This window comes from Geotrypetes seraphini, chromosome 10 (assembly GCF_902459505.1).
Source record: "Geotrypetes seraphini chromosome 10, aGeoSer1.1, whole genome shotgun sequence".
NCBI classification, from domain to species: domain Eukaryota; kingdom Metazoa; phylum Chordata; class Amphibia; order Gymnophiona; family Dermophiidae; genus Geotrypetes; species Geotrypetes seraphini.
In genome coordinates this window covers 26,257,668-26,274,141 of record NC_047093.1, presented here as the reverse complement: position 1 = coordinate 26,274,141, position 16,474 = coordinate 26,257,668, and the positions used below count along the sequence as shown (strand labels likewise).

General features: G+C 45.1%; 1 protein-coding gene across 7 annotated transcripts in view; it reads left to right on the top strand.

Moving 5' to 3' along the window:
* Window positions 1–7,129, top strand: part of EPN3 (epsin 3) — a 48,033-nt gene extending 40,904 nt beyond the window's left edge. For all 7 annotated transcript variants that reach the window (XM_033960161.1, XM_033960165.1, XM_033960167.1 and 4 more), the window contains 2 exons: window positions 1,508–1,723; window positions 4,673–7,129. In XM_033960161.1, coding sequence (XP_033816052.1) covers window positions 1,508–1,723; window positions 4,673–5,121 — 665 coding nt within the window. In that variant the 3' untranslated portion in view covers window positions 5,122–7,129. The remainder of the gene's footprint in view (window positions 1–1,507; window positions 1,724–4,672) is intronic.
* The last annotated feature ends 9,345 nt before the right edge of the window (window positions 7,130–16,474 follow it).

Sequence of the window (16,474 nt, the reverse complement as noted above, 5' to 3'; positions counted from 1 at the left end):
AGATGCACATCTCCTTACGAGAGGCATAGAGGGATATGGGTGACTAAAACTACATCAGGTGTATACCTGACTGGGCCTCCGCGTGTGCGGATCGCCGGACTCGATGGACCATGGGTCTGATCCGGAGATGGCAGTTCTTATGTTCTTCAGTTTTTTTGAAAGTCATTGAAGATAGTCTTCTTTCAGCAATATTGTGGCTCTATTGATTATTGAAAGGGTCTTGGTTCTTACAAATCATTCAGTAGATTATTTGTTCTAAATCCTTTTAATTTTTAATGTAATCCCTGATTCCCTCTTTCCCCATGCTCTCAATTGTTTTTCTTTACGTTTTCTCTTCCTTTTGTTCTTACCCTATTTATTATTATTATTTTTTTTAACCTTTTTATTGTAAACCACTTAGGGCTCCTTTCACAAAGGCGCACTAGCGTTTTTAGCGCACGCACAAGATTAGCGCACGCTAGCTGAAAAATTACCACCTGCTTAAAAGGAGGCGGCAGCGGCTAGCGCACGGGGGCATTTTAGCGCGCGCTGTGTCTGTGTATGGCCGTTTGGTGGAGGATGGGCAGGGGAGGGCTTCAATGGCTGGGAGGGTGTAGATGGGCTGGAGTAAGTCTTAACAGAGATTTCGGCAGTTGGAACCCAAGCACAGTACCGGGTAAAGCTTTGGATTCTCGCCCAGAAATAGCTAAGAAGAAAAAATTAAATTGAATCAGGTTAGGCAGACTGGATGGACCATTCGGGTCTTTATCTGCCGTCATCTACTATGTTACTATGTTTGTAAAAGGAGCCCTTAGAGTTGTCTTCTGGTTTTATATTTGCGGCATATTAAATAAATTGAACGTGAACCAGGGGGGAAAAAGACCTTGTGGACTGGTAGCTCATTGGTGCAGAACGAAGTTAGAAAATCTACTTGTGTTTGTATGTAGGTTTGTCCCTCGCAGGACAACAAGAAAATTGACCCTGGTCCCTCCACGGAGAGTAATATCGAAGAAACAAAGAAATCGTGGCGAGTCGATGTCCAAGATGAAGGCTTTATTCAAACAAATAAATCATCCACATCAAAATGTCTAGGTTCAGGCTTTATTTGTTTGAATAAAGCCTTCATCTTGGACATTGACTTTCCACAATTTCTTTGTTCCTCACAGCACACCTTATTACTACTACTATTGATCACTTATATAGCGCTGAAAGGCGTACAAAGCGCTGTACATTTTGACATTCAATAGACGTTCCCTGCTCAGAAGAGCTTACAATCTAACTTGGACAGACAGACATGACATATGCTCTCTTTTGTCTCTAAATTCATCTGTATAGGGCCTTGTTTTTCTATAGCTGTTTCCTACATTCTGTATGTTCATCTGACTGCACGTCATCTGGTATTCTTGTCTCCTTGTTCTGGTGCTTCTGTGTGGCTGCATCTTCTCTCCCTTCTCCTGTGTTTGACATGTAGCGCTGCCTACCTCTTTGACCTTGTAATGGACTGGCTCTCTTCTTTGGATTGTCCTAGATTTGGACCTTTTTGGAGACCCTGTTCCCAGCACCAAGCAGGATGACACGTTTGATTTTTCTGAGCTCGGCAATTCCCTGTCTGCTGCAAAAGACAAGACCCGGTGCCGGACTCCAGAGTCCTTCCTTGATCCAGCTGCTTCCACCTTGGTTAATCTGGACTCGCTGGTCAGCAATCCCAACCAAGGAATAAACAGTCGAAATCCATTCTTGTCAGGTAAGTTATGAAAGTCCCATAGAATCTCGCTTTGTGAAAAGTTCCTATGTACTGGAGTGGTCCAGGACAAAATAATGTCAGATGCTCTCTGTACTAGGAAATTCTGGGTGAAATTCATGTTCAATGTATTTATAAAATATTTATATTCATGCATTCATATATGTACGTATAATAATATTTATATTTTGTTGAACCATGATAACTTTTTTCCAAGTGGATTAGTATTTTAGAATTAGTGTTCCATAGGCTCTGCTCCAGGGAGGGTTAATAAGGGGATGGTACATGATTTTTCTAACAGCAGAATGGGCAGTTCCTTTCACAGGAGTTTTTTTTACCACCTGTTTCTTCAGAATTTTATGTTTTACTAGTACATTAACGGGTGCTAGAATATATGTCTGTCTGTCTGTCTTTATTTCCGTCTCTCTCTCTCTCTCTCTGTCCTGCTGTCTTTCTTTCTGTCTGTCTCTGTCCCTGGCCCCCTTTGTCTGTCTGTCTTTCTGTGTCTCTCCCTGTCCCTGTGTCTTTCTTCTTTTCTTTCTGTCTCCCTTCCTCCCCTTGGTGGTAGAATATATGTCTGTCTTTCTTTCTGTTTCTCTCCATACCCGTCTTTTTCTTTCTGTCTCTCTTCCTCCCGCTGTCTTTCTTTCTGTCTCCCTCCCTGGCCCCCTTTGTCTGTCTGTCTTTCTGTCTCTCTCCCTGCCCCTGTCCCTGTGTCTTTCTTCCTATCTCCTTCCCTACTTCCCTGTCCAGCAGACGCAGCATTCCCTCTCCCTCTATTTACCGCGAGAGGAGCCTGCACGGACCTAACAGCCCGAGCCCCCAGCAGTGTAACTTCCCGGCGGCTCCTCTCACGATCGCCGCCTTCTCCGATGCAGGAGCGGCTCGTGAGAGGAGCCGCTGCAGCGACTTTGAGAAGTTGAAAAAAACTTTGGCCCGTCTCCGTACTCGGCCGCGGCGGGCTACAGCTGCCGCGGCCTGCAGCCGCCAACAGCCGCCGCGGCCGACATCCTCCTTGCAGTATTTTTTTTTTAGTGGAAAGATGCGGCGGTGGCTCCTCTCATGATCCACACCTGCGTCGAAAGTCCGACGCAGGCGGGGATCGTGAGAGTAGCCACTGCTGTGTCTTTCAAAGAACCGTAAGCCACACATGCACACTTCCTATGGGTCGCTACAGCTCACGGAAAACGGATCCACGCGATGGGAGTGCGCATGCGCGGCCTAGCGTTTTATTATATTAGATTGCTGTTATCCATATGGTTCTTGTATACTGTACTTACCGTATTTTTCGCTTCATAAGATGCACCTGATCATAAGACGCACCCTAGATTTAGAGGAGGAAAACAAGAAAAAAAACATTCTGAACCAAATTCCCCCTGCCAGGCAATGCACCCTGTCCCCCCTCTGGTGGTTTAGTGGTAGGCCGGGACAGGGCACAGAGAAGGCAGGCCTAGTGATAGGCAGGCAGGCTTAGTGGCCTAGTGACAGGCAGGCAGGCCCCATACCCCTCACGTACCCCCCAGTACGTTAAATCATCCCCCCATACCCCCATGTGCCCCTAGTACCTTAAATCATCCCCCATACCATGTACCTTAAATCATCCCCCCATGTGCCCCCCAGTACCTTAACTCATCCCTCACGTACCCCCCCAGTACCTTTTTTAATCATCCCCCCGTACCTTTAATCATACCCCCTCGGTACCTTTTTAAATTCCTCCATCCTTAGACGGCTCTCATCTTTCCCAGCCAACGGTGCACAGACCAGAAGTGCAGAGATCAAGAGCAAGCCCTCCGCGCTCCCGCCTGGGCCCACACCAATCTCCGAATGGCTGCAGTCAGTTCTCATGAATCCTGCGAGAGCTGACTGCAGCCATTCGGAGATCGGCGCGGGCCCAGGCGGGAGCGCAGAGGGCTTGCTCCTGATCTCTGCGCTTCTGGCCTGTGGCACCGCTGGCCAGGAAATACACTGGACCACCAGGTACGACGGAAGCGAGCGGGCTGGTGGCTGGGTTTTAAAGATGCAGCGGTGGCGGTTTTTTTAAAAAAATATGCGCCGGCGGCAGGGGGGGTTAAAAATATGTGACGGCGGGGGGGGGGGGGGGTTAAAAATTGGCAGCAGTGGGTGGCTTAACAAATTTGTATCTTCGCTTATTAGACACACTTACATTTCCACCCCCTTTTTGGAGGTAGAAAAAGTGCGTCTTATGGAGCGAAAAATATGCTATGTAATGAGCACCATGGACCCCTGAAGAAGAAATGTTTTTCGAAACATGGACCATGTCGGGTTTGCACCCTTCATACAAAGGACCGATTTTGGATACACATTTTTCATTGATTTGAATAAAATTCCTGAACCTTGTACATTTTCTGCAGTTCTTTTTTTTTTTGTTTGATTGCTGTATCTTCGCTGCAGATTTATTGGTTTCTTTTTGGGGGTTTTCCCCCCAAGATCTTTCAGTAATGGGAGAGATCAGTGGCTGATTTTCTATTGTGGCAGGAAATGCCTGCTTTCACGGGTCATCTCCTGCACTCCCGCTGAGCAGGGCTCCCTTCCATCCATTTCCTGCTGCTATGGGACCAGTTTCACAAGAAGAACCTCGAAATCTCACGAGTGGTCACCCTGCAGTAGGAGATGGCGGTTTATTAAGGCGTCTCCTGCTACCTGTGGGGGAGGCAGCTTGTTGGTGCTGTGGCTGAGGTCTGTCAGGGGTGGAACCAGGAGGTGGCGTGAGTGGGTTTGGAGTGCGGCAGGGTCTAGTGGGCAGAGGGTGTGACTTAAAATCTCCCTCTTAAAGATTGGACTCCCTTGGTAGTGCTGGGGAAAGGTTGTGCGTAATGTGCAATTAATTTTGCCAGTTGAATAATGTTCTTATACTCTGTGCAGGTCAGTGAGTCATCCTTGACTTTCTCTGATGTGCTACGTCCTAATCTGAATGTTTTTTCCTTTTGACAGGTTTAAGCGCCCCATCCCCTACTAATCCGTTTCAACTCAGTGACCAGACAAAGCCCACTCTGAATCAGATGCGGACTTCTTCCCCCGTGCCTTGCGCTGTCATGGGAACAACCCTGAACCAAATCCAGACCCAGACCCAGCTACGCACCATCTCGCCTGTGCCTGGCCTTCCTATGGGAGCAAGCTTGAACCAGATGCGGACCATTTCACCAGTGCCTGGTATCACAGTGGAGACAAACATGAACTCTATGAGCTATAGTACCTCACTTCCTCTTCCTCTTAGCAGCTTTTCGTCAGCAATGGGCCTTCCTTCCTCCATGAGTGCCTTCCCGCCGGGACAGGAGGTACCTTATGACCAGTTACCAAGCAGCCTACCCCAGCCTTTACTCCCAATGTCCAGTTCTGTCCCTCCCTCATCATCACAGGCTGGAAGCAACCCTTTCCTCTAATAGTTCTGCATTCATGTACCTGAAGGTCCCAATGCTGCAGAGGAAACATTCAGTTTATGCTGAATGTCCTAGAGACACTTTACTGGCGTAAGAGAGTCCAGCAGGCACTGCAGAACTTCTGCTTGAGTACTTGAATGTAAACCATGTAGGCAACTTCCATTGATAGGCGATATATAGGTGATTGACCCAGGTACGTTGGATAGATTGTGAGCCCACTAGGACAGATAGGGACAAATGACTGAGTACCTGCTTAAACAATTAATAGGCAGTATATAAATAACTTAAGTAAAATAAATACCAATAATTCCAAGATCAGGGGTCCTCAAATCCAGTCCTAGGGTTCCACAATCCAGCCTGGTTTTCAGAATTTCCATAATGAATGTGTATGAAAACTATTTTCAATCACTGCTTCCATCGCATGCAAAGAGATCTCATACGTATTCATTGTGGAAATCCTGAAAACCAGGCTGGGCTGTGGACCTTGAGCACTAGGTTACAGGTATGCAAACTCAAGTCTTCAAGTGTTGCAAACCACTTTTTTTTCCTTAAGTTTTATTAAACAAGATCTCCATCCTGAATGTGGATAAAATCCATTCACATGCACAGACCTCCCCATTGTTGGCATCTCATGCAAACCCACTGTGGATATGCTGAAGGACCTACCAGCTTATGGAACTCAAGGACTGGCGTTGCCTACCTCTCTGCCTTAGATAATATTTCTATTCTGTATGCTCTGCCTTTATGTTGAAAACATTGCAGGTATTTTAATTCTAGCTACTCCCTCAGACCTTACCCAGACACAAGGGCAATCTGCAGAGGCCGACTCCCACTCAATTACCTGATTTGTTTGCTTCTGTCTTGTGGGTTTTCCCCAAGGACAATGAGTGGATTCCCTGAGTATTTCCAAGTGGATATTTTTACACGTAATCTGGATTGCTCCTAAATGGATGACTCCTGTTGAGGCCTACCTTCCACTTATAATTAGCTTTCCACTAGGACAAGGGTCGGCAACCTGCAGCTCTTTTCTCACATGACTGCGGCTCTTCTATAGATAGGCCCCCCCCAGACCTACCGAAGTACCTGGTGGTCCAGCGTTGGTCTTCATGGCAGGAGTGCAGCCCTCGCTCTTTCCTCCTTGCAGCTGCCTTCTAAAATTGCTCCCGTGACCTCTCGCGGCATTACAGGAAATGCTGTGAGCAGCCACAAAAGTTCACAGCAACTGTTCTAGAAAGCAACTGCGAGGAAGCAGGAGCGAGAAAGACGCATTTCTGCTATAAAACCCCCACTGGACCACCAGGTACCTTGGTAGGCCCAGGGAGGGGGCTTTCCTATACATAGCAGAGCGAAGAGCACGGGGACATTATGGGGTTGAGCTGCCACGAGAGGGCAATGCTTCTGCACCAAAGACCCCCCCCCCAATTGACCCAATTCCTAAGTAGGTCCTTGGGGGGAAGGGGAATCGTGGGGTTGAGAGGGAGATCAAAGGGTTGGGGCCTGGAGAGAGCCTTGGCTATGGGGTTGGGGGGAGGTAGAGGGAAGGATGAGAGCTGCAGAGACCTGGCTATGGGGTTGGAGGGGAGAGAAGCTAGACCTTGGGGAAGGAAGAGAGTGAGAGATCTGGAATATCTGAACCCCTCTTCTCTACCCACTGCGGCTCTTTGTAAATTTTGGGTCAGACAATTAAGATAAAAGGCTCTTTGCTTTAAAAAGATTGCCGACCCTTGCACCAGGATGAAAAGAAAGTGTGTGCCTTGAGTCCTAATGTGATCCTAGGACTGAGGCAGCTCAGGGTGACAGGTGGGAAGTGGGTGATGTGTGATGGGAGAGGCAACTGTGGGGGAGGGAATGCTTCTTTGCTCTAGCAGGGCTTCTCCGAGCCTGCCCAATAACCAAGAGACTCTGTGATTTCTACAGAGAAACAAAAATTAACAGAACCAAAATAGAAAAGGTTTATGGTTGTAAATTAATAAATATTATTGTAATATATACGTAAATATATATGAAGTATTGGAACATCTTGCTGTAGAGAAAATTATTGGGTTTTGTTGTTCTTAACCTCCTCATGTGTCCTTTCCTTAACCTCGCTTCTCCTGCTCCTTCCTAAACACTACAAATGGCTTCTCACACTTTTTCTGACTGTGTAAAAGGCAGGAGGGAACACCCTCTAAGATACCTGGAGACTAAATACCAACCCTGAACAAATATCTTGGGGATAATTTTAGTCAATAGGCACTCCAAAATCTTAACAAAAACAAAAATGCCTCTATATATTTAAAATATGTTATCAATCACTATAAATTACCAGTAAACTGATGTAATAGTGCTTAATGAATGTGCTCAGTTCCTCCCTTCCCCCCCCATCGGTGGGGCAGAGAACCATCAGTGCAACATTCTGTTCTCCATCACCAGAAATGCATACTCTGAATCACTATTTAAGAATTCCACAAGTAACTTAGAAGCGACTTGGAAAATGCAGAATTCTTTTGATATTTTCTTGATCTTTTGTGGCTGACACGATTGGTGTTTGGGACACACCAACTGGACATTTGGACAGGAGTAATTGCAGCATACGGGACAATCACGAGAAGTTAATAACTGCACAAGTGTCATCATCACAGAGATAAGTGGCTTTTTTTCATTTGCATTTTCCAAGTCGCTCGTTGCTTCTAAGTTACTTGTGGAATTCTTCTTAAATAGTGATTCAGAGTATGTATTTCTGGTGATGGAGAACAGAATGTTGCACTGATGGTTCTCTGTCCCGCTGGTCTACGTACAAATGACCGGTGGTACTGAGCACATTCATTAATCACTATTACATCAATTTACTGGCAATTTATAGTGATTGATAACATATTTTAAATATGTAGAGACATTTTTGGTTTTGTTAAGATTTTGACTAAATACCAACACCATAATATCAGCAAAGCAGGAAGTGTTTGAGCAAGATGAGATGTTCATCTTCCTATCTCTCAGTAAAAGAAAGCTATTGGTTTTCTGAGAGGCCTTTGCATCCTGCACATTCCCAAAGGCCTCTTCCACCCCCTACTGCAGTGTTCTGCCCTAATTTTTTAAGTGCAGACTTGGATCCAAATGAGCTGAAGGAGAGACAACAGATATCTTCCTATGTGAGTAGGATTACCATATTTGTCAAGTCAAAAAAGAGGACAAAGAGGACACTTGTAGGTGGTATTGCAAAAGGGCTCATGACTATCTTGTATGTCTAGTGCTTGTGTATTGGATGTAAAATATTTTCCTTTTGAAAATAGAGGGAAGAGCCACTAGGGGGCAGCACTTATCCATTCTTTTGCTCTTCACAGTACCTAAGAGACATCAAGAATTCCAGGGGCGCATGCGGTTCTGTGACTATTGAGAGCACAGGGAAAGTAGTCAATTCTAGACAGTCAGGGTGGGCTTACCCAACTGGCAGGCTAGGCGATTGCCTAGGGCAGCAAAGAACAGCTGACGTCAAGGCAGTCCTCCGAAATTCAAAGAATTTCAACTATCAAGCACATGCTATATCTGCAGGGAGGGTGGTAGTTCTCACGAAGGCCATTTACCTAAATATAGGGGGTTTGGAAATTGCCATTGTTATATACATCTGTATGAAAAAAATATTAACATTTAACCGTGAATAAGAACATTAGCCTTACTGGGTCAGACCAATGGTCCATCTAGCCCAGTAGCCCATCCTGTGGCCAATTCATGTCACTAGTACCTGGCCAAAACCCAAGAAGTAGCAACTTCCCATACAGAATCTCAAAGAATAGCCTCTTCTCCCTCGAATAGAGGAGATTGAGAGGGGACATAATTGAAACATTCAGGGTACTGAAGGGAATAGACTTAGTAGATAAGGATAGGTTGTTCACCCTCTCCAAGGTAGGGAGGATGAGAGGGCACTCTCTAAAATTGAAAGGGGATAGATTCCGTACAAACATAAGGAAGTTCTTCTTCACCCAGAGTAGTAGAAAACTGGAACGCTCTTCCGGAGTCTGTTATAGGGGAAAACACCCTCCAGGGATTCAAGACAAAGTTAGACAAGTTCCTGCTGAACCGGAAAGTACGCAGGTAGGGCTAGTCTCAGAGCGCTGGTCTTTGACCAGAGGGCTGCCGCGTGAGCGGACTTTTGGGCATGATGGAACACTGGTCTGACCCAGCAGCGGCAATTCTTATGATTCCGGAATCCCAGAGAATAACAAGATTCTAGAATCCCAAAGAGTAGCAAAATTCCATGCTACCAATCCAGGGCAAGTAGTGGCGTCCCCCATGTCTTTCTCAATAACAGACTACGGACTTTTCCTCCAGGAAATTGTCCAAACCTTTTTTAAAACCAGCTACACTATCTTCTCTTACCACAACCTGTGGCAAACGCGTTCCAGAGCTCATTCTCCGAATGAAAAAATATTTCCTCCTATTGGTTTTAAAAAGTATTTCCCTGTAACTTCGAGTGTCCCCCTAGTCTTTTAATTTTTGACCAAGTAAAAAAAAAAAAAAAAAAAAATCGCTTGACTTGTGCCCGTTCTACAGGATCCTTCTGGGTTGGATGAGTGTGATGGTTGTTTAATTATTAAAATATCAGGGGGTGGGGGTCCTAGAGGCCTGTAAAACTAAGAAGTGTACAAGGCTGAGGTACACCCAGTACCTTATCCTGGCTCATATAGGGTTTTCTGTCTTGATGCAGAATCTCACCCAGAATCCCAGATCATTAGCAAATGTCCTGAGGTGCTGATTTATTAATGAGGGAGGTCAGGATTTTCCATAGCTACAATACAAAAAGCTAAACAAGGAATTGCACTGGCTACCAGTTAAAAGCAGGGTTCAGTTTAAAATTGCATGTATGGTCCATAAAGCCATATATGGAGAAAACCCAGCCAGTCTCACTTCTGCCATCCCAGTCTTACAATCTTTCAATGACTCGAGGATAACTCAACGCTGGAAGCTACCACTCTCCTCCCCGCGCCAGGTCCAGAGGAAAGCTCTCTTCGAGACCACCTTTGAATTCCAAGGACCCAAAGAGTGGAATGAACTCCCAAGCAGCCTACGATGACTTACCACACCTTTTATGTTTCCTTTGCTTTTAAATTGTAGTTCTCCCCTCTTTCCTATTGTTTTATATGTGTGAAGTATTGTAAACTGTAAAATGCTTAGAAGTCTTGATTTGCGTTTTATCAAAATTTTAAGAAACTTGAAACTTGATTTCCAATTCAGGAAGGCACTGAAAACACATCTGTTCTCTTCCCTACACTGATCTGTTACAACTTATTCATGAACATGCGGTATACACCTCTGTATCATTTCTAATAATATGTAAGCTGCAATGATTCCTAGTCGACATTTGCGGGATACAAGAATCTGTATGGCAGGGGTGCCCAAATGGTCGATCGCGATCAACCAGTAGATCGCAAAGGCAATGCGAGTTGATCGCATTGCCTTTGTTATCTTGTTCTTCCTGCCTCCCCAAGACAGGCCAGGCACATACAAGTGCCGGACTCACAAGCCTTCAACTCACATCATTTCTGGGCCAGCCAATCGCTGCTTGGCTGGCCTGGAACTTCCTCTCCAAAGTCAGAATTGACGTCGGAGGTGAGGGCTTGTGGGTCCGGCACTTGTACACGTCTGGCCTGGCTTGGGGAAGCAGGGAGATATCGGCATGGTGGCTTGGGGGGGGGACAGGGAGAGAGAAAGAATGGGAGAAGTGGAGAAATCAGCGCGATGGCTTGGGGGAGGCAGGGAGAGAGAGAAAGACAGGCAGGCAGGGGGAGAGAGAAAGACAGAAATAAAGAGGGGGGAAAGAGAAAGAAAGAGGCAGGCAGGGGGAGAGAGAAAGACAAATAAAGAGGGGGGCAGGGGAAGAAAGAAAGACAGAAAGAAAAGGGAAGGGGGCAGAAAGAAAGGAAGAAAGAAATATTAGATTTACAGAAGGATGTGCAACCAGAGACTCATGAAATCACCAGACAAAAAGGTAGGAAAATTATTTTATTTTCAATTTAGTGATCAAAATGTGTCAGTTTTGAGAATTTATATCTGCTGTCTATATTTTGTACTAGGGCCCCCTTTTACTAAACCGCGATAGTGGTTTTGAGTGCAGGGGGCATTCAGCGCAGTTCCCTGCGCTAAAAAATGCTATTGCGGTTTAATAAAAGGGGAGGGGGTATATTTGTCTATTTTTGTACAGTTGTTACTGAGGTGACATTGCATATTTTAAAGTTATCTGCCTTGACCTCTGAAAACCCCTCCGAATACAAATGATAATTAACATTTTCTCTGCGTACAGTGTGGTGTGTGGTTTTTTGTTGTTTTTTTAACAAATCTTTATTCATTTTGCATCCTATAACAAGTGTAACAATAAATAACAGTTAAAATTGAATACAACACTTGTAACTTTATCATATTCAGCATTAAAACATAATTTTAACCCAATCCCTCCCAACCCAACCATAATCTATCACGCATTCACAAAACTCCTATATAATATTCTAAATATAATATAATATGCTTTGTGTCTTTTAAAAATTTATTGTTGGTAGATCATTTGGACTTGGTCATTTGAAAAGTATCTCGCAAGCCCAAAAAGTGGGGGTACCCCTGCTGTATGGTATGGTAAATATGGAAGGAACTGAAAGAAAGCAACAGCCTTCTTGTGAGAGGCAAGTGCAGAGAAGCTGCAGCTATAGGGATCACCAATGTATGCGGAGTGGTTTTATGATTTTGTGCCTACTGGCAGGACTGAAACGTGGGGGGAGGGGCAGAGTGACACAATGATGCCCCTTTACAGGGCGGGTCTTGCCAATGAGTAACTAGATTGCCTGAACAAAGGTGCCCTTTTTAGTCTCTAATGATTTATGCCAGTGGTCTCAAACTCAAACCCTTGGCAGGGTCACATTTTGGATTCGTAGGTACTTGGAGGGCCGCAGAAAAAAATAGTTAATGTCTTATTAAAGAAATGACAGTTTTGCATGAGGTAAAACTCTTTATAGTTTAAAATCTTTCCTTTTGGCTAAGTCTTAATAATAATATTGTAATTTATAGCTAAAGAGACACGGGATCAAGAAACTGTTTTATTTTACTTTTGTGATTGTGATAAACAGACCGAGGGCCTCAAAATAGGACCTGGCAGGCTACGAGTTTGAGACCACTGCTATAGGCTAAGGCTCTTTACACCTGCATTGTGAGGTCATAGAACTTTATGGCAGATAAAAGGCCAAATGGCTCATCCACTATCTCCTCCTTTCCCTATTGGCTAAGGCTCTTAACATTTGCATCTCCTCTCCCTATTGGCTAAGGCTCTTTACACCTGCATTGTGATATCATAGAACTTTATGATTATAGAAACATGATGGCAGATAAAGGCCAAATGGCTCACCCAGAGCATCCACTATTTCCTCCTCTCTCTATTGGCTAAGGCTCTTAACATTTGCATCTCCTCTTCCTATAGGGCAGTGGTCTCAAACTCAAACCCTTTGCAGGGCCACATTTTGGATTTGTCGGTACTTGGAGGGCCTCAGAAAAAAGAGTTAATGTCTTATTAAAGAAATTACCGTTTTGCATGAGGTAAAACTCTTTATAGTTTAAAATCTTTCCTTTTGGCTAAGTCTTAATAATAATATTGTAATTTATAGCTAAAGAGACTGTTTGATTTTACTTTTGTGATTATGATAAACATACCGAGGGCCTCAAAATAGTACCTGGCAGGCCGCGAGTTTGAGACCACTGATTTATGCAAACAAGGCCCTGTAAGGAATCTCTGCATCCTTTGAGGGCCATCTTCAGTAGTGTAACGAGGGTGAGAGGTGCCCGGGCCTATGGCGCCCCTCTCCTGCCGCATGTGCGCCGTTTCCCTTTCCCGGTATCTCTTTAATTTTCTCGGCTCTCCTTCTGATGTCACTTCCTAGGCACGGGACCTGGAAGTGATGTCGGAAAGCTGACGCTAGCGGCAAAGAGCTACAGGTACGGTGGGGGGAATGAAGGCGCACGCGGCGGGAGGAGTTGAAAAGAGCAGGGGGGTGGAGATGAGTACGGGTACCAGCGCCCCCACCAAGATGGTGCCCGGGGCGGAATACCCCCACCCGCACCCCCCCTCACTACATCATTTGTCATCTTGACCCTTTGAGGGGTGTCGCCATACAGCCCTACAGCAAGTGGAAGCAGGTTCCTCTTTGGTGCACATATTGTCTGCCTTAAAAATTTGGCACACTAGGTCTGTGCTTCTTAGGGTTACCCGATTTGTTCACGAAAAAAAGGGCCTATGTGGCCCTGCCCCTGCACCAACCTCATCTCTTCTCCTTCCCCAAGTCCGGGCTGTGTCTGGAGGACCTCTGAACCTGCTTGGATGCGCGCATGATGCCATTGCATCTCATCCATGCAGGCTTGGAAGCACCAGATGCGACCCCCAAGCTCAAAACCCAGACAAACTGCCAGGTTTTGAAAATCCGTCCAGAAACCCAGACAGACCTCTAAAAAGAGGACATGCCTGGTAATCCAATCAACAAATACGCCTGTTTTTAGAAACATAGAAACATGACGGCAGATAAAGGCCAAATAGCCCATCTAGGTTGCCCATCTGCAGTAACCATTATCTCTTTCTCTCTCCGAGAGATCCCAGGCCCTCTTGAATTCAGACAGTCTCTGTTTCCACCACCTCTTCTAGGAAACTGTTCCACACATCTACCACCCTTTCCGTAAAAAAGTATTTCCTTAGATTACTCCTGAGCCTATCACCTCTTAACTTCACCTTACGTCCTCTCATTGCAGAGTTTCCTTTCAAATGATAGGCTTCTTCTTCCATACACTCCTTCTAGATCCTTAAGGTCAAACGAACACCTACTATCAATTCCATCCTTAAAAATGATCAATACAAGACGTACAAAGATCTTTTCAGTTACTACTACTAATAACTTTATTCTTTTATACCGCCACAATCTTGCGACTTCTAGGCGGTTTACATTCAAGAGAGCTGGACATTCAGCGAGTTACAATATGCAGATAGTCAGAGGAAAATACAGAGTGCAGAAACTTTAAGAATGCAAAAATATGGATATACAGTTTGCTGAGCGAGAATATAAGATATACAGTTTGCTAAGAAATTTCCGAGAGGGCCTGTTAGGAAAAGGTCACGCATTTCAAAAAATACAGCGAAAATTACAATATGATAATAGTAACAGTTTATATGTATCGCAGACTTAAGAGGGGAGAGAGGGAATGGGTAAGAGGTCAGGAGGACCTTTATTGAGGAGAGAGAGAAGAGCGGGTCAGTTGTCTAGGTATTTCAGGAACAGGTATGTTTTTAGGCGCTTCCTAAATTCCTCATAAGTAATGGGTGAAAGCAATTGATCTAGGTCTTTACCCCATAGGGCTGCTTGGTGTGAGAGAACTCTGGAACGCCCTTCTCAGCTATCTCAGGGAAGAGACCCTACTAGATAGATTTAAAGGCTCCCTCAAAACTTTTCTTTTCAAGAACGCATTTGATATTTTTGACTAAAACTCAGTCGAATTAAAAAAATAAAAATAAGAAAATATCCCTTTTTTAGCAATTCTTTTCAAATACCATTTTACTAATTTATGTTTCCCCCACCCTTTACTCAATCCTTAATTGTCTTCCTTGCTATAAATATTGTACTTCTTCCCCCCTTCCCTCATGTTTCTTTTTCTAAGTTTATTTAGGACTTCATGAGTTTGTCGTGTGCACTGTGTACTTCATCATATCCCCATTTTATTAATGTGCACCCCTTAGAAATGCTGATAAGCGTTAAAATCAAATTTTAAATAAACTTGAAACTTAACCTTAGTGCTTCTCAACCCAGTCCTTGAGGCACACCCAGTCAGTCAGGTTTTCAGGATATCTACAATGGATATGCCTGAGATCAATGTGCATATACTGCCTTCTTTGCATGCAAATTGATCTCATACAAATTCAAGGTGGATATCCTGAAAAGCTGACCGACTAGGTTAAGAATGACCGCACTAGGTGCTTGCCTATTTTTAAACCTGTTCCTGAATCCCGAGCAGCAGTATCTCTACTGTGTCCCTGTGTGGAAAAGCATAATCCAAGCTGAGCATCAATCTATGGGAGCAAAATCCATCCTGAGATAAGTGCTGCACAGTGACAAATCTCCAACTATGCACCATCGGTGGTGTGCAGTCAGGATCTTCAAGTGCTTCACCGAATTCCTGACCCTAAACGCCTTTACCCGTGTGTAGCTGCAGCCACATCTGCTGCCGAGCTGGTAGGCACTTTTTCTCTTTGCCACAATTCAGTGAAGCAGAACGCGGCAGGGATCAGATGACGAGCAAGCAGGTGCAGAAGACACACGGCTGACGTGGTGTTAAGTGCATGCAGGGGGAGCTGTTTCCCGCAGTCGCTCACTCAGCTGCCCATTCTTCTGCATTGTCACCTTGCCTGCATGTCCAACTCATGTTGCAAACCCCAGCCCAAAGCTGCCTGCAGGGCAGGGACCCCCTACAACTCTTAACCTGCTGCTACCAAGGTTAAATGAGACTGGCAGAGACTGAAAGCCAGAAGCAGGGGGTGGGACAGGACTGAATTTGAGAAATTAACATGTTAGGGGTGAAGGGGACAGGAGAGAGAAGGAAAGGTAGAATGTAGAGCACTAGGAAGGAGGAGACCATCCCACTCACTACTGTCAGATACCTAAGAACATAAGAATTGCCGCTGCTGGGTCAGACCAGTGGTCCATCGTGTCCAGCAGACCGCTCACGTGGCGGCCCCTAAGTCAAAGACCAGTGCCCTGAGACCAGCCCTACCTGCGTACGTTCCCATTCAGCAGGAACTAGTCTAACTTTGTCTTGAATCCCTGGAGGGTGTTTTCCTCTATAACAGCCTCCAGAAGAACGTTCCAGTTTTCTACCACTCTCTGGGTGAAGAAGAACTTCCTTACATTTGTACTGAATCTATCCCCTTTCAACTTTAGAGAGTGCCCCCTCGTTCTCTCTACCTTGGAGAGGGTGAACAACCTGTCCTTATCTACTAAGTCTATCCCCTTCAGTACCTTGAATGTTTCGATCATGTCCCCTCTCAATCTCCTCTGTTCGAGGGAGAAAAGGCCCAGTTTCTCTAATCTTTCACTGTACGGCAGCTCCTCCAACCCCTTAACCATCTTAGTCACTCTTCTCTGGACCCTTTCTAGTAGTACCGTGTCCTTATTCATGTACATTAACCAGTGCTGTACGGAGTATTCCAGGTGAGGGTGCACCATGGCCTGATAACCTCCTCCGATCTGTTCGTAATCACCTTCTTTATCATTCCTAGCATTCTGTTTCCTCTACCATAATCTCCCAACCCTGAAATGTCCTGTCTAAATTAGATTGTAAGCTCTTCTGAGCAGGCACTGTCTATTGT